The sequence below is a fragment of the Chrysochloris asiatica genome, unplaced genomic scaffold (assembly GCF_000296735.1).
Source record: "Chrysochloris asiatica unplaced genomic scaffold, ChrAsi1.0 scaffold00020, whole genome shotgun sequence".
Lineage (NCBI taxonomy): Eukaryota > Metazoa > Chordata > Mammalia > Afrosoricida > Chrysochloridae > Chrysochloris > Chrysochloris asiatica.
Window position 1 is genome coordinate 18,890,296 of NW_006408538.1, and position 23,147 is coordinate 18,913,442.

General features: G+C 41.5%; 1 protein-coding gene across 2 annotated transcripts; it reads right to left on the minus strand.

Moving 5' to 3' along the window:
- Positions 1-265: 265 nt before the first annotated feature.
- AP3M1 (adaptor-related protein complex 3, mu 1 subunit) lies at positions 266-23,040 on the minus strand. Of its 2 annotated transcripts, XM_006835920.1 has the most exons (9): positions 23,012-23,040; positions 12,033-12,308; positions 10,931-11,102; positions 6,317-6,454; positions 5,263-5,348; positions 4,098-4,231; positions 3,075-3,282; positions 1,767-1,911; positions 266-1,157 (listed from the first exon to the last, which is right to left on the minus strand). In XM_006835920.1, the coding sequence occupies exons 2-9, from the start codon at positions 12,303-12,305 to the stop codon at positions 1,057-1,059; spliced, it is 1,257 nt and encodes a 418-aa protein (XP_006835983.1). In that variant the 5' UTR covers positions 12,306-12,308; positions 23,012-23,040; the 3' UTR covers positions 266-1,056. The 2 variants fall into 2 exon arrangements, with proteins under 2 accessions (XP_006835983.1, XP_006835984.1); XM_006835921.1 differs by lacking the exon at positions 23,012-23,040 and having other exon boundaries at positions 490-1,157; positions 11,093-11,102.
- Positions 23,041-23,147: the final 107 nt, after the last annotated feature.

Here is a 23,147-nt window from a genome sequence, read left to right on the forward strand (position 1 = left end):
TCAGTTGAGATTCTCTACATAAGGAAAACCAAACAATGTGAAAAAGGAGCTCCCCCGCAAGACAAAGGGTGCAGGTCACCGAAAAGATAAACAAAAACATATTTCTGTTTGTTTTTGAGGACTGTGAGGCAGGCACATTTCTCTCCTTTTGCTAATCTAAGGTCTGAGGCGCTCAGGCTAAGTCTGGGTTAAGTGATGGTGGGGAAGCTCTAGCTAACCGAAGATGGCGATGGTTGCAGCTGAAGCCTGTCTCACTGCCTTGGCAGCTTCAGAGCTCAATGCTTGTGCTTACAGTCTCTCCTAAAAGCAGCAGTGTCCTTGCTATTGCCTCAATGAAGCAGTCACCCTTTGAGCCAAATGACTCCTACTGTGCTAGCTGACAATGGAACCAGCCGCACAAAACTGAGGTGCCATTTACTGCAGCAAAGGGCTCTGTAAATCAAAACTTGAGTTGTACATAAAAATCTCATTTATAAAAAATACAATAGCAAGTACAGTGAGAGTGGAGCAGGGAGCAGCAGAGCTCCGGCTGGGGCCCTGTGGAGGTGGCTGTTGCTACAGTGCTTGCTTAATGGCACAAGTGAAAAACTGAATAAGGCAAACACTTGAAGAGGCAGTGTTCTGTAAACGTCTCCGGGTGGGCGGGGGGACAGCTGATGTGGGGGAGGCAAGACCAGAAGGTAAGACTGCTGGCCGCACCTGACACATCATATCACAGGTTAAGACAGCGCCTGCGGGCTGAGACCAGCTCACGTGTTTTAGGAGAGAAGTTCATCTTTCTGTTAAATGTGCAGCGTCCAGCTAATAACCCTCTATAGAGAAAATCACCGCCAAAGTCTTCCTTAATTAAAAGATACAAAACAAGCAAAGTCATTAGAAAAGTTTCCTTAGCTTAAAGCTCCTTAAGAACCCTACTTTGATTACTAAGCGATTTTGTTAGGGGTGTGTAGCTCGACACAAATGCTATAACTAGAGTATGTACCCCACCCACTCGTTACTCAGCAGTAAGATATTAGAATGACAGTTGGAAAATAGTGATCTCGAGGAATTCTGGCCTCATGTCCTCACTTGGAACTTGCCAGCTTTGGTGACATACTTGACTCCTTTAAATGGCTTATATTTCTCCCCATACATGTCCAAGCGGTTAACTTTTAAGCCTGTGTCAAAGAGAATAGGTAAAGAAAGGAATAAATGATTATCTTTCAGGTCACACCAATGAATACACTATTTAGCACTGAGCACTATACGGAGATCTCACAACATTACAGTGTCCTTTCCACCATTTACAAGTGTCCACCTTTCTATACTATCCACATCTCACGGGATGGTCGGGAGATGGTTTTAGTTCAGACTCCCCAGTGGGCAGGCTAATGTCCTTTAAGGGTACTTGTACTTTTCTCTGACTCTGAGTGACTCTGTCTTTGTAAGTGAATGAGGGTGGGAGTGAGGAAGGCTGTATGAAATCCCTGGTACCTGAAAGGTGAGTGCCACAGCATCAAAGGTAGATCTGAGCTTTTTTTTTTTTTTTTAATATAAAGAGGAAATATTAGTTACCCTTCTGTTGTTATTGTTACATGCCACCGAGTGCTTAAACTCTAAGCGACCCTTGTAGGATTTCCAAGGAGCCACTAGTGGGTTTGCACCGCCAACCTCATGGTTCAAACTGACGTTGCAGTCCAATGCATTATCCTACAGCACCAGCTCCTAATAACTGAACTCAGCAAAATTCAGTTACTCTCAAACACAAACTGTCGATACATCCTTACCTGAAATAGCAAGCTGCTGGATCTTGAACTGTATGTTCAGGCTTGGGTTCTCTTCTGGCTTGGGTGCTCCAGACTGTAAATTTACCAGCCCTTTGAGATTTGGGAGCTTTTGTGGAGTAATTTTCCCCACGTCCCACATTAGTACCTTAAGAAATAAAAGACAAAAACAATCGGAATTGAATCCCTTATCAAAGACAAGATGATCACATCTTCTGTACAAAATGAAGCACAGTGTCTTGGAAACGAATTTATCACTAATTAGCACTGTGGCCTTCAAAGAGGAAGGAGGGTGAGGAACCAACGTGTTAAGCATCCACTTTTTCCGAATGAGTACCTAAGGCTCATGAAGATCAACGAATTTGCTCAAGGTCACACCACTAGTTAGAGGCCAGGCTGGCATTTCAGCAGAAGGCTATCCAACTTCAAATGGTTTCTTCTATTATACACCTTCATTGCTTCTCCCTGGGCCTCAATTCACTTTTCTATAGAATTAGAAAAATGACTTAAAACCAATGTTTTGTTTTTTTCAAACTTTTTGCCAGGGAACCCTTTGTTGAAAGGAAATATTAAATGTGGAAGCTTAAAGAGAGATGAAACTGAAACTCTTATGGTTGACATTGCAGTGAAGGGTGGTTTTTCACGCTCTGCTGTTGGGAAGCATCACAGTTTTTACCCAAGGAGGAAATCTAAAAGAAAATCATCTTTTATAGCTTCTCTGACAACCTGCTGGAGGCACATTTATCCATATAACTTTCCTAGCAACTTATCCTGTGGAAAAGTATGAAATGAGGATCTTAACATTATAAAGAGAAAGGTCTTACTGATCAAGTTCCATGAAAACATGAACAGTTAATAAATTCTATTGATAGCTTCTTCTTCTTGTTGTTAAGTGCTGTTGAGTCAATTCCAACCCATAGCGACCCTGTATAGGGTTTCCAAGGAGCAGCTGGTGAGCTTGAACCGCCGACCGTGCAGTCCAGCGCATTAACCCGCAGCACCAACAGGTCTTCTTTTCTCTTTTGTGTCTTCCTTCTCGTAAGTAGTGAATGCGTCTCTGGGTTATCAGTGGGTAAGTAAAGGCCCGCTGACGGAGAACGGACCAAGCCTCACTAGTGCGGCCTTCTCTTTTCATCCACTTGGTAGCAGATGGGAGGATTCCTTCTGTCGACAGTGGCACAGTACTCTCTCCAGGTTTGGATAGAAACTTCAGATTTAAAGGCGGCACTAACTACCCTGTCCTCTTCACCCCCAAATCACAAAATAAAGATTACAGAACACCTGTTCACTCTTAATGTGAAGTGGCTATACCTTGGTGACCGGGTCAAATGTGTAGCTGCCTTGTGTTGGTGTCAGGTTCATATTCAACAAGACTTTTGGCATGTGAACTGTCACTGTGATTCCTTCAATAGTTTTTCCCATATTCTGCTTTGGTCCAATTGTAATATCAAATCGGCCACAGGAACTGTTCTCCTTAAAGCAGATGCTATGTTTCACATACACTGGAATCGCCACTAGACTAAGGAGAGAAATAGAGAAAAGCACAAAAACACACAAATACAGAGTTAATGGTATGAGACAGCTGCAGAGGTGACCCAATGACTTGAGTGAGTCTCTAACACCAACTCTAGGGCCTGACACCTCCGGAAAGCACTGCAGGTTCAGCACCTGCACAAAGGGGCAGCTGAGGAGAGCACAGCAGTAGCATTGTGCTGGGAACTAACTATATGATTTCTGAGCACCAAGTATATAAAAGCGGAATCTGAAGCTTAATATAAATAATTGGGACAAATGGCCCTAGTTTAAAGAAATGAATTACGATCTCACAGGTAATTTAAAATTCTATAAACTAAAAGCAGCTTGTACATACTGTCAAATCATTTCTCTGCTTTGTAAGTCCTGTCCTGTGATGTTACCCAATTGTTCTTTTTAGGAGTACAAACCAGCTACACACCAAAATAATAAACCATCCATTTAAACACAATGCACAAGAGAGTGATCTGAAGCTGCTTAAATGGGGAATGTCCTGGTAGATCTGTCTCTCACTGTGAGCCCAAAGTCGGCAGACATGGTCTAAGACATGGCAGAGCTTCCTGGTTTTGCCTAGGGGATATGCAGTCCAAAATGCTTCTCTCAGCTATGAGTTTAAATACTGTCCCATTCACAGCTACTCTACACTCATAGATTCAAGGGGCACTGATTCTTTTAAATATATACTTTGACCAGTCTTTCCTTGGTCTCCTGGCAAGCTCTGACTCAATGGAACAAAGATGGACTTAAGTACCCGAGTATCAGAATGACCTAGAAAAAGGAGAAGCTGTTGCATCAACATACTTTTGTGAGCTGACACGGTAAGATATGAGTCGGAAATTTCCATCTGGAGGAATAAATGACAAAACTCTTTCAGATTCCCAACGCTTGAACCGGATGCAAGGGTGAAAGCTGACATCGTCCAAAAGCCTGGGGTTCTGACAGGGAAAACAGACGACAGTCATATTCTTAAAAGTGTAACATATATGGGCATGTGATGGCTCTGTAGGAGAAGCACAGGACTACAAACCACAAGGTCTGTAGTTCAAGGTCACCGGTGGCTCCCTGGGAAGAAAAACGAGGCTTTCTGCTTCTGCAGAGATTTCTGGCCTCGGAAACACTATGCGAGGTCACCATGAACTGGAACCAACTTGATGGCACTTAACAGCAACAACAACATAATGGCTATGGCACCTCCACTCAGATAATATGGTCCCTAAAGAGAAAGCAGTCACGTAAGAGTTTGTCATCATGACCAGGTCACTTTTAGCTTGTAAACATTTCACGTTATGTTGTATTACTGAACTTCAAACACTCCACGAGACAGAAAACCGACAGAGGGTCGATCTGAGTCTGAACCAATCGTCTTGACAGCACTTACCAACAACAACGAGGTAGAGAAGACAAGTACGAGTATTTCTATTCCACAGGTCAAAACACTATGTTCAAATAGCTTAAGGTCAAAACAAATCAATGGCAGAGACAGCAACAAAGTGTAGTTCTCTTGGTTGTCCTTAGCAGTGTCATGCGGAATCTCAAAAATGATGCAAAAGACTAATGTTGTCATCAGCAAAACAAGCGCTTATTCAGTAAAAATGACACTGCAGATTTGTAGAATTAAGTTGACAAACTTAGGACACCTTGGCAAAGAACTGTCTATAGCCTTTCCCTAATGGTCACACACATCATGTCAGCTACTGTCTTACACAGCTCTATGAGAAATATTTCTGAGAGAATTGGTTCCAATTGGGAACAGAAACTTGTCTTAGCATTTATCATCTAGTTATGTAGTAGCCATATGTAGAACTCCTGGTGTGGCACTGTAGGATGACCACAAGGTCAGCAGTTCAAATCCATCAGCTGCTCCTCAGAAATGCTCTACAGGGTTGCTATGAGTCAGAATCGACTCGACGGCACGTAACAACAATAATGTAGTCGTCATGCAAGAGGTGATGAGAGAAGAACTTACCATGAAAGAAAGGGAAAGATCAGGCATTCCCGACAGCTTAATACACGCATCAATGACCCCCTGAATTTCTGCAAAGACTGTAGATCCTGAAAAAAAAGAAAGAAAATCCACTGCATCAATGGATTCTGGGTATTCACTAGGCTACCAGAGCATGTGGAGCGAGGGAGGCAATTCCTGGGTGTCAAGACTTACTGTAAGCTTTGTGCCTCCTTTAAGAGGACAGGGACATTTCCAACTAACTCTGGTCAGAACAGGTAACTCTGAGGAGAACCAAGCCTGTCTCCATCTCAGAGTGTAATGAGAGCTGCATACTGAGCTTGCAGCATAAACAGGAGCCACCATCTATTATTCTAGAAGATGGAAGGTTACGATAATAAGGGTACTGAAGAAGAGAGATGGGCAATAATAACTTCATTTACAGGAAGTAAATGTGTGACCCTGAGCAGGTGTCCTTATACATAGTACGATAGCATGATTGCTAGATAAGATACTTTTAGTAACAAAATTTTAGGGTTCAAATAGAGTACCTTCGTTTTGTCTGGTTAAAAAACTCTTTCTAGATCTAAAGTGGTAGTAAAAGCAGGGTATGTGGTACTGTCAAATCGTTTCAACTCATAGCGACAGAATGTGACAAAAGTAGAACTGCCCATGGAGTTTTCTAGGCTGTATCTTTATAGGAATAGATCACAGCTCTTTCCTCCTGCCAAATGTTCTGTTAGCAGCCGAGTGCTTAACTGTTGTGCCACCAGAGCGTCTTTGGTCTACGATACACAATCAGTGTTAGAATGAATAAATGGCAACAGGGAGAGGTACACATGGTACTACTGGGCTTACAGTCAGGCAGCATATGAAACCTCATTCACAAATGTTTGGCAGATCTCAAACTAGTGGTTATGAAAATGATATGCAGTTTCTGGGCAAAATGAACACACTTTTAAATAGTAAGAAAACTATTGCATATCCGCATAAAGCCACACTGCCAAAGGAATTTAATTTTCTTTTCAGCTTGTATTGGCTTTGTTTTTCTCAAATAGGATTACATACACACAATTACCTGATTTATCAATAATTGCATCTATTTCTTCGACAACATCAAAATAGGCTTCATTGTTTGTGTACTTCACTCCTGCTCGGCGCCAGGGGATGTTGGACAACTGCCCAGTGGGGAGTGTGTCCCCCACATTACTACTGCCTAGAAACAGAAAAGGGAAAAAAGCAAAGTTGATGCATAAAATGGTCATTAGAAAAGAAGCTATTGACAGAAAAGAGAAAAACATCAGCAGTTTCTACAATATTTGGAATTTTCCTTATTGAAGTTGTAGATGGTTTCCAGAGAATTGTTGGTGACTGGTCCTTACCAACATGATCAAATTTCTACAAGACAGAAATGGGCCATGTGGTCCTCTACCTGCCAAACCAGGTTAAATTCATTTACTTATCTTTTGCTTCCTGTGTGTTAACAGTAACCTAACCTATTTCCAATGGCTAAACAACAAAATCTCCTTCCGCTTCGCTACTGATGAAAAAAGGAGGCTGTTGGTTTCAAAACTTTCTGATAAAATGTCTCCTCTGAGAATACAGTGATAAGTAGGCTCTTTGGTATTCAGTATAATCCTACACGAGATGCTGCCAAGCAGGCCTCAATGGAATAACAGGATAAAAACATACCTGGCTTTTTGTCATTCTAAGGTCAGCAGACCTACACAGATGCAATACGGCTAATGTTCAATATCTGACTAATTTCATGGTAAATTCAGAAATAAGTCTGAAAACAAATCTGGCTGTCCTAAAGACATCATCGGTGATCGGTGATACAGTTAATAGTTTTGTTAATTTGCATTTATGTTTCAAAATACATGTTTAATAAAGTTAAGTTCAGAAAACGTCATTTATCAAAAATCTATCTTCCTATCACCAAACACAACTACCATTAACATTTAATTGCAATCAAGCTGTATATACAAATGTGTAGTCGGCTTATGGATGGTGTTTGTAGTGCAGTGACAAAGTGGTTAAGTATTGGGCTGCTGACCGAAAGGTTGGTGGTTCAAAATCACCAGCCACTATGGAAAAGATGAGGCAGTCTGCCTTTGTAACGATTCTGACCCTGGGGACCCCTATTTCTATTCTGTTCTCTAGGGTGGCTATGAGGTGACAGGATTGGTTTTTAGGTTTTTATGTAAGCTAATTTGATAATTACAACATCCCCTGAGTACAACTAATTTTGTGTTTGCTTTTCTCATCTATGAATGCTCTCTTATTCCTCTTACTTAACTCTATTGATTCTAGGGTAGAGCTTCAGGCTACCCACTCTAATTTAGGAGGTGAACCTTATCAACTATGGAGTCCTGCAAGGTCAGCAATTGGAGTCTACCGTCTACCAGCTGCTCCGCAGGAGAAAGATGAAGCTTCCTAGGAATGTTCTGCCTGTACTTCTTCTAACACAGATTTGTTTGTTCTTCTGACATGCATGGTACTTTTAATATTCTTCTCCAACACCATAATTCTTTGACAGTTTTCCTTATTCTTTGTCCAACTTCCACAGACGTATGAGGCTACTGAAAATACTGTGGCTTGAATCAGGTGCACCTTAATCCTCAAACTAACATCTTTGCTCTTGAATACTTTGAAGAGGTCTTGTGCAGCAGATTTGCCTAATGGAATACGTTTGATTTTTTGATGTTGCTTTCATGTTGACAGTACATCCAAGCAAAATGAAGTGTCTGGCAACTTCAATCGTTTCTCCATTTATAATACGATGTTACTTACTAATCTAGTTGTGAGGACTCGGCTTTCTTTACATTGAGGTACAATCCAAATTGAAGGCTGTGGTATTTGATCGTCATCACTAAGTATTTGAAGCATAGTCTGGAATGATCTATAGAGAGTTGAAAGCCTCTGAATAGTTAATAAAGCACACGACAACAGCTTTCTGATATTCTCTGCTTTCAGCCAAGATCAGTTAAATGTCAGCAACGGTACCCCTCGTTTCATGTTCTTACCTGAATCCTGCTTGAACCTCTGGAAGTTCTTGGTTGATGCCGTTTAAAAATTATCTTAAGGAAAGTTTTACTTGAATGTATGACATTCTTGATGTTGTTCCACAACTCTTCTGGTCTTTGGTCATTTATGTCTAATGCATCATTCAAATCTGTTGTTGAGATGATCTCTAAATTCACGTAGGACATATTACAGGCCATATTTTGGCTCTCAAGGACTTGTTTTCATTTTCTTCAGCTTCAGTCTGTACTTGCTAAGAGCAATTGATAGTTTGTTCCATAGTATGCCCCTGGCCTGGTTCTGGCTAATGATAATTGAGCTTTTCCACAGATGTAGTCAATTTTATTTCTAGGTATCCCATCTGGTATGGTCCATGTGTATGTCTGTTATGCTGTTTAAAGAAGGTATTTGCAATGTAGACGTCATTGGTCTTACAAAATTCTATCATGTGATTTTCAGCATCATTTCTGTCATCAACGCCTTATCTTCCTCTTTGTTTCCAACCATCTCATTCCAATCACCATTAAATATCAATACATCTTGATGGGTAAGTGCAGTAGAGTCAGTTCTGATTCATAATGATCCTGTACTGGGTTTCCAAGGAGCAGCTGATGAGTTTAAACACTGACACTGAGGTTCAAACCAACCTTGCAGTCCAGTGCTTTATTCCACAGTGCTATACCAGGACTCTGAAGAAGTCAGTAGAATTCTTTAATTTCATCATCACTGGCTTTAGGAGTTGGTAAGTAAATCTTAATAATAGTGGTATCAACGGGTCTTCCTTCTTCTCATTGTTAAGTGCCACTGAGTCGATTCCGACTCATAACAACCCTGCTTAGGGTTTCCAGGAGCAAATGGTGGGTCTGAATCACCGACCTTGTGGTTCAAACTGATCTTTCAGTCCAGAGCATTATCCTGCAGTGTCACACCAAGGTGTTCCTTGTAGGTGTGTAGACATTATCCTATCACAGAGAGCATTCACTGTACTTCAAGAAAGATCTTGAAATGTTCTTTCTGATGATGCATGTATGCCATTTTTCATGAATTTGCTGTTCCCCATATAGTAAACCAGACATACGATTTTCAGATTCAAAATGGTCAATAGCAGTCTATTTCAGCTTACTAATGCCCAGGATATCAATCTTTATGCATTCTGTACATTTTTGACAACTTCTACTTTACCAAGATTCATACTTCGTATATTTCATGTTCTGATTTTTTTTTTTTAACATTTTATTGTATATTGAGTGATGGTTTATAGAACAGATCATCTATCCCACATTCAACAAACTATAAACTTCATTGCAATGATTGCAATCCACTCCACATACCATCAGTTTGTTTACCGCTTTCATTTTTCCCCCTCATCCAATCTACATTGTACCCATCACCGAAGGTTTCATTTAACAAGAAAATCTTGTCTAACTTTTTCAACAGTGGTCTCATTTCTCATTATTAATGGATGTTTGCAGCTGTTTCTCCTCATTTTGAGTTATGCCCCATTAGCAAATATTAGTCCCCAAAGCTGTACTCTATTAGCGTCATCATGGTCAGGTTTTGAGAAGGCAGTTCTTCCCCAGTCATACCTGCTGAGAAGCTAATCATCGGGGACTATATGTATCTGACAATATTCTGGTGCTAGTCTGCATGTTTTCATCTTCCAGCACTATATCTGACACTGTTCCACTGCATAATGTTATCATATGCATATTCATAAGGTTTTCAGTGGCTACACACTTATGAGTAGTCCACCTTGGCTTCGTCCTAGTCTGGCTTAGTCTGGAAGCTCAGCTGATATCTGTCCACCATGGGTGACGCTGCTGGATTGAAAAGGCAGGTTCCAGCACGACAGCAACACGCAAGCCCCCACAGTGACAGTCTCAGTATGACAGACTGACAGATGAGTGGTGGAGGTAATTTCCATACCTGGAGATAATCAGTGTAAACATTATAGAGCTTTATTCTCTCTGTATAAGTCAGTAAACATTTTTTATAATTTTGTTTTATAATTTAATATTGTATGTATTTCCAAAGGTTACTACATTGTTTCTAAAACATGGAATTGCTTTAAAAAACCTTCCACTGTTGGAATTACGTTAAAATCGATCTTTTCTGGTCTCCGACCTAGAGTTTTCGTTTTAAGCACAGACTTTGATATTATTACCTTTCTCTAAATTTCTCCTTCCACTTAGCTTGGCATGGAGAAGAAAGGGCTGCTGCAGCTGCTGACTGGTAGTTTGTTCTCAGAGGCGCTCTCTATTAAGGCACTGGAGTGGAGTTTACAATGGTAGACAGTAGTTGTTGTTGAGGGCTGTAGACTCGGTTCTGACCCATACCCACCCTGCACAGGAGTTCCAAGGAGCAGCTGGTGAGCTGGAATTGCCAACCCTGTGCTTCAAACTAACTTTTCAGTCCAGCATATGAATCCCTAACACCATACCAGGACTCCAATGGTAGACAGCACAGAGTAGCATATAGCATTTCACAGAAATCTTTCTCTATAACTGACCTTCTCAATGAAAAGAAGTAAACATTCATTTTGACATTATCACTATTTTTAAATTCCAGCCAACTTGGACTACCCAAATAATCTATCTCATAATAAACAGCAATGAATTATTTATACATTTTTAATGGCTAAGACCTATGTAACGTTATTTCACCTTACCTGTAATAGAATTGACGACAGAACGTAGAATTGTTGGTGGTTTAATCAATTCTTTCAAAATGTTGGATTCAGTAGCTAATGGAAATCCATTGTCTAACATTTCTTCCAAGAGTTCATATACTATAACCACATTATCCTTAATTGCAGCCTCTGAACACTCACCAAAGTAGTCCTAGGAAAATGTACATTAATATTGGACAACTGAAGGCACAAAAAAAGGCTTACTGAATACTTGTTTTGTTCTGAAGGGTCACATATTTACTGATATGTGTTAGCACAATTCACTGCTTAAGATGTTGGAAATACATAACCAGCGGGAAAAAAGCTCTATGCATCTATTATTCCTCAATATTTTCTTAGTATTTTTAGTATACTGAAATATTAAAGAGGAATGTGTGACCTATAAATCTCATTCGCTCTGATCTGGTGACTCAAAACACACATATAAATGATTTTAAGTTACTGACATATTTAAGAAGACATAAAGGAAACTAACAAAATATAAAAAATTCATGACAAATTAAAACCATCTTGGAACCATGCAGAGAACTGTGTGTGGAGGGCTCTACTGTTTTCTGATGACATTAATTTTCAAATGCATACACACATAAGGCTTCCATGACCAAGAGACTGCTCTGTAATCTACAATAGTGAATAATATACTGCCTTATGAATCTACTGAGTGTCACTGTATGCCCTACAGTAAAGGGCTTATGAATTTATGATTACTGAAAAAGAAGGGAGGGATTATCCATCAAACACTGGGTAAGGGAAGAACATAACACGGCGATATAACGGAGATACCTCAGACAGCTTATGGGTTCTGTCCCACACAACCGCAATCAAGTCAACGTTGCAATAAAGTGAGTCACAGATCTTTTTGGTGTGACAAAAGTAAGCACACACTATTGGAAAACTTGCATCAGTAAGACTTGCTTGACACAGGGTTTTCACAAACCATGAGTATGTTAAAAAAATTAAAAAGCAATTATCTGCAAAGGTCAGTAAAGAGAAGCAATATAAAACTAAGTATACCTATAATCCACTTTCTCCATCCCCAAATAACTTTAATTTAAGTTCAAGAGTATGATAAGTAACTGACCTGAAAAGTGTCAGCAACTCGATGTAGGAACTCAATTACAAACAGAGGTGGCACTTCAGTCTGTATGACAGACACGAAAAAGAGCTTATCTCGGTAGATACTGATGAGGTAGTGGTGAGGTGTTGAAATGACAGGTGGTACATTTTCGACATCAGCAGCTTTCTCCTGAGCTTCAAAGAAATAGTCACAGACTGACTGGCTCACGACACTCTTCCAATGCTTCTCTAAAAAGATGTCACCGGAACAGTTTATGAGAAACAGACTGTGGATCATTTTCTGTGGGGAGAAAGGTTCAAATTTATTATACATCAAAAGTATTCTTAAAAAATTAAAAAAAAAAAAATTTGTTGAGAATATGCTGGTAAAACATACATCATTTTAACAGCTACTACAGGTGCATTTTAGTGAAAATGATAACATTCTTTAAGCTGTGCACCCAATCTCCTTCTCTTTTATAAGTTGTTCCTTCCTCATTAATATAAACTTGGGGGCAATTAGCCAGGGCAATTAGGCAAATAATTAAGTAAGGGCTCAGACTGGAAAGGAGGAAGCAAAATATCTCTATTTACAATTGATACGACCTTATACACATATATAGCAAATCCTTAGAAGACCAGAGAGCTGAGGTACGACATGAAGAATTTTCATTAAAAAGACAAGAAAGAAAGTCGTTGGTCTCACAAAATCTTTCATAACTCCGGCACTGCTTCTATCCTCCCAAGTCCTATTTTCCAAGTACTGATCTTTCTTTATAATTTCCAACTTTTCCATTCCAATCACCAATCGTTATCAATAACTCTTGACTGAATATCTGATCAATTTCAGACTGCAGAAGTTGGTTGAAATGTTTAGTTTCTTCATCTTAGGCTACAGTAGGTTGGTGCATAAATTTTAATAGTCCTATTAACTGGTATTCCTTGAGCACTGCCCTATAACGGAAGCACATTGTACTTCATGAGAGATCTTGAAATGTTCTTGTTGATGATGAATGTGATGCTATTCCTCTTCTAATTCTCAGTCCTGGCACAGTACATCATGAATATCCAATTCAGAATGACCAATACCAGTCCTTTTCAGCTCACTCTCTGGTAGCGTAGTGGTTACGAATCGCGCTGCGAGCTGCAAGGTCAGCAGTTTGAAACTACCAGCTGCTCCGCAGGAGAAAGATGAGGCGTTCTGCTCCCGTAAAGATTTCCAGCCTTGGAAACCCTGTACAGGGTCACTATGAGTCAGAACTGACTCCACGGCACTTAACAAGAACAACAATGCCTAGGATATGGATCTTTATGCATTCCACTTCATTTTTACTGACTCTCCATTTCCCTAGATGCAGTGTTAAAGCTCTTTCACAGTGCTGCTGATAAATGTCCAAAAGGCATTCCAGTCCCATCCCCCCTTGAGTCAACTTCAGGCCAAAGGCCTCTAGTTCTGTGGGTCAGCAAACCCAGCCCCTCCAGCCCCACCCACGATTAACTGCCTGGCGATGTCCCACAGCAAGCAAGCATTCTGCGTGATGGTCCTGTCTTCTTGTTCAATGGGCAGGAAGCCCACTGCTCTATCTCAGCCCTCGTGTGCTACCTCCACTTCTCTGCTATCAGATCTCTCTGGCTCCTGGATTGAAGAGGTTCAGCGTGCAAATATCTCGGGGTCCAGCAGACATGCTCTGCTCTTTGCTGTTCTTTATTGGTGGTAGCGAGAACCCCCATTCCTGCTTCTGAGACGGCTCATTCTATACCCAGATTGGAATGGCAAAATTGACCAATACTCACCATGCAGATTGGGTGTTGAATTCCATATACCCAGTATGCATGATTCTACCCTGTCACTCATGAATATTAGGTCTATGGATGAGTGACTGGATGCTGTTGCTGTTGTGAAGTGCCGTTGAGTCGGTTCTGACCCATAGCAACCCTGTACAGTTTCCAAGGAGCAGCTGGTGAGCTTGAACCATCGACTTTGCAGTCTGGTGCATTAGCCCATAGCGCCACACCAGGAATCATGCACATTCCAGTGACTGGAGTCCTGATGTGGCACTGTGGGTTAATGCGCCAGACTACAAAGCCATTTGAACTGCAAGGTCAACGGTTCAAGCTCACCAGTGGCTCCTAGGAAACCCTATACAGGGTAGCTATAGGTTGGGACTGACTAGGTGGCACTTAACAATATCCTGTCACTGGGTGTGTGGTAGCTCCATAGGATAAGTACTGGACTGTGAACCACAAGGTTGACGGTTTGAACCCACCAGCCACTCCACAGGAGAAAGATGAGGTTTTCTACTTCCACAAAGACTTTAAAAAGCTTCTGAAACCCTATATAGGGTTGCTATAAGATGGAACCTACCTGACGGCACTTAACAACAATGACCTAGTCATTTGGTGGGAGTTACAAACACTATGACTAAAGGAGTCCTATCAGGTAAATCACAGAGAACACTGCTAAAGAACACACTCTTAGGCATCACTAATAAACAGGATTTTATGGAATGATGGAACTATCCTATAACCGCACAATATTATAGCTACTACCCACACACAATTGAAATATAGTGGAATTTTTAATTTTAATAAATTTAAATGTAAATAAGCACATATGACTACTGGCTCTTGTACTGAGCAGTATAGCTAAATGTGCTGTTTTAATTTTACACTTAAGAGGAAAATTAAAGGATATTCCTTCATGTGTTGTATTTTTTTATGCTGACAAAGTTTACTAAATTACTTAGAGTAAAATTCTAAATTTAAAAGAGCTGCATATACTCTTTTCTTAAAATATTGATCCTAAAGCAAGTATGGAATCCTGGTGTGGCTCTGTGGGTTAATGCGCTGGACTGCAAGGTCGGCAGATCAAGGTCGAGTCACTCCTACACAGGTTGCTATCAGTCAGAACCGATTCGATGGCACTTAACAACAACATCAAAGCAAGTATAGTTCACATGAATCTGTCCCAATGCCGGGGTTGTTAGGTACTGTCAGTGTTGACTGATGTGGAGCACTGAACTGCTAACTGCAAGGCTAGCAGTTCAAACCCAACAGCCGTGCCTTGGCAGCGATACACAGGGTCACTACAATCAGAACTGACTTAATGGTATTTAACAGCAGCATGTGACAGGGTAGAACTTCCCCAAAGGGCTGTCCAAGCTGGGCTTTTGACAGAAGCAAATCAACAGGTCTTTTCCCCACAGTCCCTGGGGGACTTCAAACTGTCAAGTTTTCCATTAATAGCTGAGTGTTTCACTATTTGTGCCACCAGGGTTCCACAGTACACACTGCAAAAAATTATGTTTCTGAAGCAAGTGCCCTTTGTAGTCTCTTTATTTCAGGCCCAGAACTCTACTCCTTCTCTTAAGCTGGTGAAAAAAATTCTTTCCAGGAAAAGTTTCCACCTAAAATGTTTTAATTGGCAGTAGTTCAGGTCTCAGAAGAACACAGTAAGTTAAACCAGCAGTCTAGCTGTATTGTTGTACCCTCAGGGCTGAGATGAAAGCATAACACTTGTAGCTCTCAACAGTACTTAGCTTTAAAACCCACCTGAACTTTCTGTTAGAGAAAACCCAAGAGCATGTTTCGTCTCATATTATGACCTGTCCTAATTACATATCACCAGCTGCAGTGTAAATCAGCCTTTGCAGTCGGTTTCTTTAGCTACTTATCCTTTTAGCAGCTGCACTTACATCTTTATTTTATCAACTTTCTGGGAAAGCTCTATACTCAACACCACCATCACAACCATTTTTTCTGTTCTTAGTGACTTTCGAGTCATAATATAAAATTCTCTCTGCTCATTTAAAACTCACTACAGAATCTGTGCTCAGACTCAGTCCCACCCCTTAGTTTAAATAGTTCACAAATTCGGTTTATCAAATGTTGAACCAACTCATTCTGTTGATTCACAAACAATGCAATTACAATAGTCTCTCACCCAATAACCTGACCGCTTATTCATTCAACAAACTGTTGTGCATACTTTTTATGTGCTAGGCACTGATGGTGAGCAAAGCAGAGTTGGGAGTTCAGCCAAGAAAACAAATCATGCAGTCAGATGTGATCCCTGTTATCAAAGAGGAAACAGAGCATGCTATAGGACTCCATGACTCCTGGTGTAGTGCTGTAAGATCAGCACTGGACTGCGAACCACAAGGTCGACAGTTCAAACACACCAGCTGCTCTTCGGAAACCCTATACAGGGTCACTGTCAGTCAGAACTGACTCGATGGCACTTAACAACACAGGGATCTACAAGGCTTGGAGGCTAAAGAGAACACAAGACAATTCACTACAGCAAAGCAAGCTGGGATGTGCAGGGAAGTGATGCAATGAGACTGGAGAGGGAGTTGAGCAGAGATTGGCTCATGGAATGCACAGCTAGCCATGCTGAAGATTTAGGACTTTATCCTCAGTGCAAAGTGAAGTCATTCTGCATAGTTCACATGAGGAACTACTCCATACTTCCACGGGTGTAATCTTTAAAGAACGAGTCCTGATGTGGCATTGTGGGATAAACCTAGACAAGGTCTGTTTGAACCACAAGGTTGGTGGTTCAAACCTATACAGAGTTGCTATGAGTCAGAACTGACTCAATGGCACTTAACTACAACGATCTTTACAGAGGACTCCTGGTGTGGTATTGCAGGGTCAACACTGGACTGTGAAACACAGGTTTGAAGCTCAAACCTATCAGTGGCTCTTTGGAGGTCACCATGAGTTGGAACTGACTCAATGGCACTTAACAACAAACTGTGAGAAAATAATTGTCCGTTAAAGTAATCGCTTGATATTTCTGTGACAGCAGCCGTAAAGAACTAGGACAGAATTCGGTACCAGAGGAATTGGGGGTGCTCTAACAGATACTTCAAACATGGAAGTGATTGTAGCATTGCATAATGAGGAGAGGCTGGAAGAGGCTGATAGAAGATTTTTAATACCCATGACATATTCATTGCAGAATTTTAAAACAACGTAAAAGACGACTGTACACAAGGGACTCATCAAACAGAATATACAGAAATCAAACTGACCATATCTGTGGGAAGAGAGGATGGGAAAGCCAAACAAGGCCAGGTGCTGACTGTGGAACACATCATCAATTATTCATATGCAAGTTCAGGCTGAAGCTGAAGAAAATTAAAACAAGTCTCTGAGAGCCAAAATACAACCTAAAACATATCCCATCTGAGTTTAGAGAGCACCACAAGAATCGATTTGATGCATTAGACACTAATGACCTAAAGTCAGAAAAGTTATAGGATGACATCAAGAACATCCAACAGGAAGAAAGCAAAACATCATAGAAACAAGAAAGAAAACACCAACATGGTTATCAAAAGAGACTCTGAAACTTGCTCTCCAGCATAGAGATCCTAAAGTAAACAGAAGAAATGAGGAGGTCAAAGAACTGAACAGAAAACTTCACAGAGCAGCTCGAAAAGAGAGAAAAATCAAATACTATAGTGAAATAGGCAAAGGCCTGGAATTAGAAAAACGAAAGAACAGGTCCAGCACTTCTCAAGCTGAGGGAACTGAAGAAAAAAATTCAAGCTTTGACTTGCAATATTGAAAGATTCTATGAGCAAAATGTGGGTTATTATGAGTCAGAAATGGCTTGATGGCACTTAACCAAAACAACATGGGCAAAATATTGAATGATACAGAAAGCATCAAAAGAAGATGGAAAGTATACACATAGTTACTGTATCAAAAAGAAATGGTCGATAGTCAACGATTTCAAGAGGTAGCATATGATCAAGAGCCATGGTACTGTAGAAAACAGTCCAAGGAGTACTGAAGGCAATGGCAAACAAGGCTCCAGGAACTGATGGAATACAAACCAAAATCTTTCAACAAACTGATGCAGCACTGGAGGCACTTGTTCTTCTATGCCAAGACTTCTGAAAGACAGCTACCTGGCCAGCTGACTGGAAGACATCCAATATGTGCCCATTCAAAAGAGACATGACCCAACGGAATGCAGAAATCATTGGACAGTATCATTAACATCACATGCAAGTAAAATTATGGTGAAGATAATTAAGTGGCCGCAACAGTACATCGACAGAGGTTCATGCCAGATTCAGATGAGGATGTGACATTAGGGTATCACTGCTGAAGTCAGACGGATCTTGGTTGAAAGCAGAGAATACCATAAATATGTTTACTTGTGTTTTACTGACAATGCAGAGGCTTTTTTTTTTGACTAGGTGGATCATGACAAGCTATGGATAACATTGCGAAGAATGGGTATTCCAGAAAACTTAATTGTGCTCATGAGGAACTTGTACACAAACCAAAAAGCATTCATTCAAAGAGAACACTGAATGGTTTGAAGTCAAGAGAGGTGTGTGCCAGGGCTGTTTTTCACCGTGCTTATTCAATCTATAAGGAACACTGGTAGCGGAGCGGTTACGAACAGGGCTGTGAACCTTAAGTTCAGCAGTTTAAAACTACCAGCTGCTCCATGGGACAAAGATGAGGCTTTCTACTCCCATAAAGATTTACAGCCTCGGAAACCCTGTACAGGGTCGCTATGTGTTAGAATCGACTCAAAGGCACTTAACAACAACAACTCAATCTATATGCTGAGCAAAGAACCCACGAAGCTGAGTTATATGACGAACAGGGCATCCTGGTTGGCGCTATGGGATAAAGCACTGGACCACAAGGTCGGTTTGATCCACATGGTCGGCAGTTCAAATTCACCAGCTGCTCCTTGCAAACAAGATCACTATGAGTCGTAATTGACTCAAAGGCACTTAACAACAACAACCTTGCTTGCTGAAAGCAAAGAAGACTTAAAATACTGAGGAAGATCACAAGTCAGTCTTCAGTATAGGTTTCACCTCAGTGTAAAAGAAACAAAACCCCTCACCACTGGACCAGTAAAGAACATCATGATAAATGGAGTGGAGACTGAAGTTGTCAAAGACTTCATTTTGCTGGGGTCCACAATCAACACTCACGGAAGCAGCGGTCAAGAAATCAAATGACATACTGCATTAAGCAAATCTGCTGCACAAAACCTCTTTAAGGTGCTAAAGAACAAACATGTTAGTTTGAGGACTAAGGTGTGGCTGACCTTGGCATTTTCTTTTTTTCTAGAAGTACTAAAGATTTATTCACTTTCCAAAGGAGGAACAGGGCTTAACACCAAACAGTAGTACAGGTCCTGAGGGTTTGGGAAGGAAGGCAAAGGGGCATTGAAGACAGGTGGAATGGAAGGCAGATTTACAATACAGTGATGGCACCCTCTGCCAAGCAGTGGTATTTCAATAGTCTCACATGTATGTGAAAGTTGGACAGTGTCTAAGGAAGACCTTAGATGAATTGATGCATTTGAGTTGGGGTGTTAGAGAACATTGAAAGTACCATGGACTGTCAGACTGAACAAATCTGTCTTGGAAGAAATCTGGCCAGAATGTTCCTTAGAAGCCAGGATGAGACTTTGTCATCTCTTATACTTCGGACACAATTATCAGGAGAGACCAGTCCTTGGGGAAGAACATCATGCTTGGTAAAGTGGAGGGTCAGTAAAAACAGGGAAGACCACCACCAAGACGGAGTGGCACAGAGACAGCAGCAATGGGTTCACACGTGACAACAGTGATGATGGTACAGGACTGGGCAGCGGGTCATTCTGTTGTGCTTGGAATCCGAGTCAGAATAGCCTCGATGGCACCTAACAACGACAACAGAAAAAGTCTAAATCGCCTTGAAGAGACTGCAGAATCATGGACATCAAAGGCAATACTGGTGAGGATGCAGGAGGAAGTGAGAAAAGCTGTAGAGAGAGGCTTTATTACCTCAGCAATAGTATACTGCTAGAAATGTGGATGCTACTACATATGTTTTAACTATGTAGTGAGGCATTGAAAGAAAAGGATGAACATGTGGCTAGACAACAAAGGGAAGATAATGCATTTTATATAATGACAAAGAACTTGTTTGAATTATGTTCAAATGTCTGGTAGAAGGGAGAACTTACAGTGCAAAATGAAAACAGAAATTAAAAGATTTAGACTAGCCTACACGAACTGCAAGGTTGGTGGCTCAAGCTCACCAGGTGCTCCTCGGAAACCCTATACAGGGTCGATATGGGTCAGAGCTGACTCGATGGCACTTCACAACAACACAATCTTTTGTTAAAGATTGTAACTGATGGGTCTAACCAACTATCATAGCAGAAAGAACAAAAGGAAAAAAAAAAATGCCTTCAGCCTCTTGGAATTCTACAGGCAAGAAATGGACCAAAGGATCCACATCTGTTGTCTTCCAAGAAAAAGGGCCATCCCTGGAGCCGCTCAAACATCAGAACTACTAGAAGGAGCATGGGCAGCAGGGTCGTTTCAGGTTCAAAGAGTTGGGCCACAGACTACTAGATTTCCAAAAGTAGGACTTCTGCCAGCTTGGTTCCAGAGGTTGGGGCTGCTGCTTAAGGTGAGCTAAAGAAATGGAGCTGCCATGCTCAAGGGGCTGAGAAGTAGGATGTGTTGGAGCCAAGGGATGAGGCTGCCATTCAGACGGACGAGGGGAATGAAGCAGGGGAGCATAACTGCCATCCCAGAGAGCCTGGAAATGCTCAGGGGTGAGCAAAGGTTGTTGTTGTTGTTAGGGGCCATTGAGTCGACACCAACTCATAGCGACCTTATGCACAGCAGAATGAAACACTGCCCCGTCCTGGGCAAACCTCACAACTGTTGTCACACTTGAGCCCATTGATGCTGCCACTTGGCCAATCCATCTCCTTGGGGGTCTTCCTCTTTTTCTCTGACCCACCACCCTACCAAACACGATATCCTTCTCCAGTGACTGAATGGTCCCTCCTGACAATATGTCAGAAGTATGAGAGACGAAGTTTAGCCATCCTGGCCTCCAAGGAGCACTCTGACTGCACTTCTTCCAACACAGAGCTATTGGTTCTTTTGGCAGCCTTTCAATATTCGCCTTCAATACCATAACTCAAATCTTTAGGGGAACAGAAAACCTTATCTTTCTAACAAAGAGCATCTAGTAGATTTGAACTGCTCACCATGGCTAGCAACCCAGCTCGTAATCCACTACGCTACAAGCGCTACTCTTACAGTGGTAAACAAGGTTAAGTAGCGCCAAGAGGTTAAGCTATAAGAAAACTCAAAATAGTTGAGATAAATTTCTTAATCTTCTTTTCATTATGGTCCCCCTGCCTCTCAAAAGGACCTTTTTTGAATTCCTCCCTACAAATTCCCCGTTATGAATCTGCTATATAACTATGTATATCTGTGTTTTATAGAGTACTAGATGATATACTCAAGAAGTTTACTGTCAAGGGGAAGAAGACAAAAACAGATAATAAATGGCAATAGTTCATGAAATGAAAGGAGAATATTTTTAAGAACTGAAAGGAAGCGGGAGCAGAGGGGGTTAAGGCTGATGATGTAGGAAGGAGACAGAGAACAAGGACTCAGGGAAAGTAGATGTGGTTACAGGAAGATGGTGGCTTCTATTTTTTCAGTGTAATAAGCCCGTGGTTGTCAAGTCCATGCCAACTCATGGGGACCCAAGTGTTACAGAATAACTGAGCTCCATAGGATTGTCTTGACATCTAATCTTTACAGAAGCAGATCACTGAGTCTTTCTTCCCTGGGGTTTCTGGGGAGATTCGAATCACCAACCTGTTAGTAGTATACTACCCTGGGACTGTTCGCTGTGAAAGGAGAGAGGGTGTTTGTGAGGGAGAGAGTGGAAGTTCGCTTTTTTACAAATCACTCTTGCCACTCACAAATTCAGTACAATGTGTTCTATGTATAGAAACACTAAAATCTTAAAGACTCAGAAAGAAAAACTCATTGTGCTGTAAAGACAGCGTCCATATTAAACGTATGTAGGCTTCCTATGGTTCTTTATTCACTCATACACTCCACTTTTCCTACGACCTCAACTCAAAGTGCCCCCCTTTTCTTTAATTCCCAAATTTATCCTTCTGGTTGTAATCTTAATTCCCTTTCATTCTGTCTCTTAGAATTTTATCTCTCTTGAACCTTTAATCTTATTACACTCACTAGTTACTTGCTTTCTCCCTAAAAGCTATCATCTGTCTTGTATTCTTTAAAACAAACGACCTAATTTTGTCCCCCACCTTGTCATCATCAATGGCTTCATGCCCCAATAATGAAGGATTAGATTACATTCTTTACTCCCATTCACTATTAAAACTGCTGCCGATCGCCCAAAGATTCCCTAATCATCACATCCAATGCACGTTTCTCAGACATCAACTTCCTTCTCTGACCCTTACAACATGTTAAGTAATACTGAAAACCTTCCCTCGCCAAAGAAATCTTTTACTCTATTAGACTAAACTTCACCTATTTTGGTAATTGCATTGAAAGTTTCTTCCTGGTTTTAATTCTCAGGCTTGGTTTTCATCTTCACCTAAGGCGGTGGTTTCAAGCTGGACACTAAATACACCATTCGTCCTCCACAAAACTACGCATGTAAGGGCTTCTAATTTTATAGTGGCAACACCGTTTTGGACATCTAGGCTACAAATTTCAGGTTCAATTGAAATCCACCAAATCCAACCAGCTCATTACTCTTCTACACGATCACTTCCTCCTTTAGATCTCCGTCACCTCTCTTCCGAAGAACTGCAACACCCTCCTCACTACCACCCAGGCTCATCCAGGCGCCACCCTCTAATCTCTAATCGGACGTCCGCTTGGCTTCCTCCAGCTCAGTGTAGGGAACAAGAGCTTCCTCCCGCGCCGGGGTACAGAGAGAGGACCCAACAAGCTGGAACCTTAGGGGCACCGAGGCCTGAAGTCACTGGGCCGCAGATGCACCGCTCCTTTCCTGCCCAGTTAAGAAAGCCTGGGAGGGAGGAGCGGCCCCCGCCCAACAGCACCGGAGACGCTCCCGCAGCCCCAACTGGAGTCCGGAGCCCCTACTATTTAGGCTATACCCCATTTTCCGAACTGTCCCAGCCCGCTGCTCCCCGCCTCTCACACTCACCCCAACACCTGCGCCAGTTAGTGATTCGGCGCCGGGACCTAGCTGGACCAAGGCTGAGACAGCTGAGAAGGCCGCGAGGACCCCAGAGGCGGAGTGCCCAGGAGATTGCCTGATTAACAGCTCCAAAGACACTGAC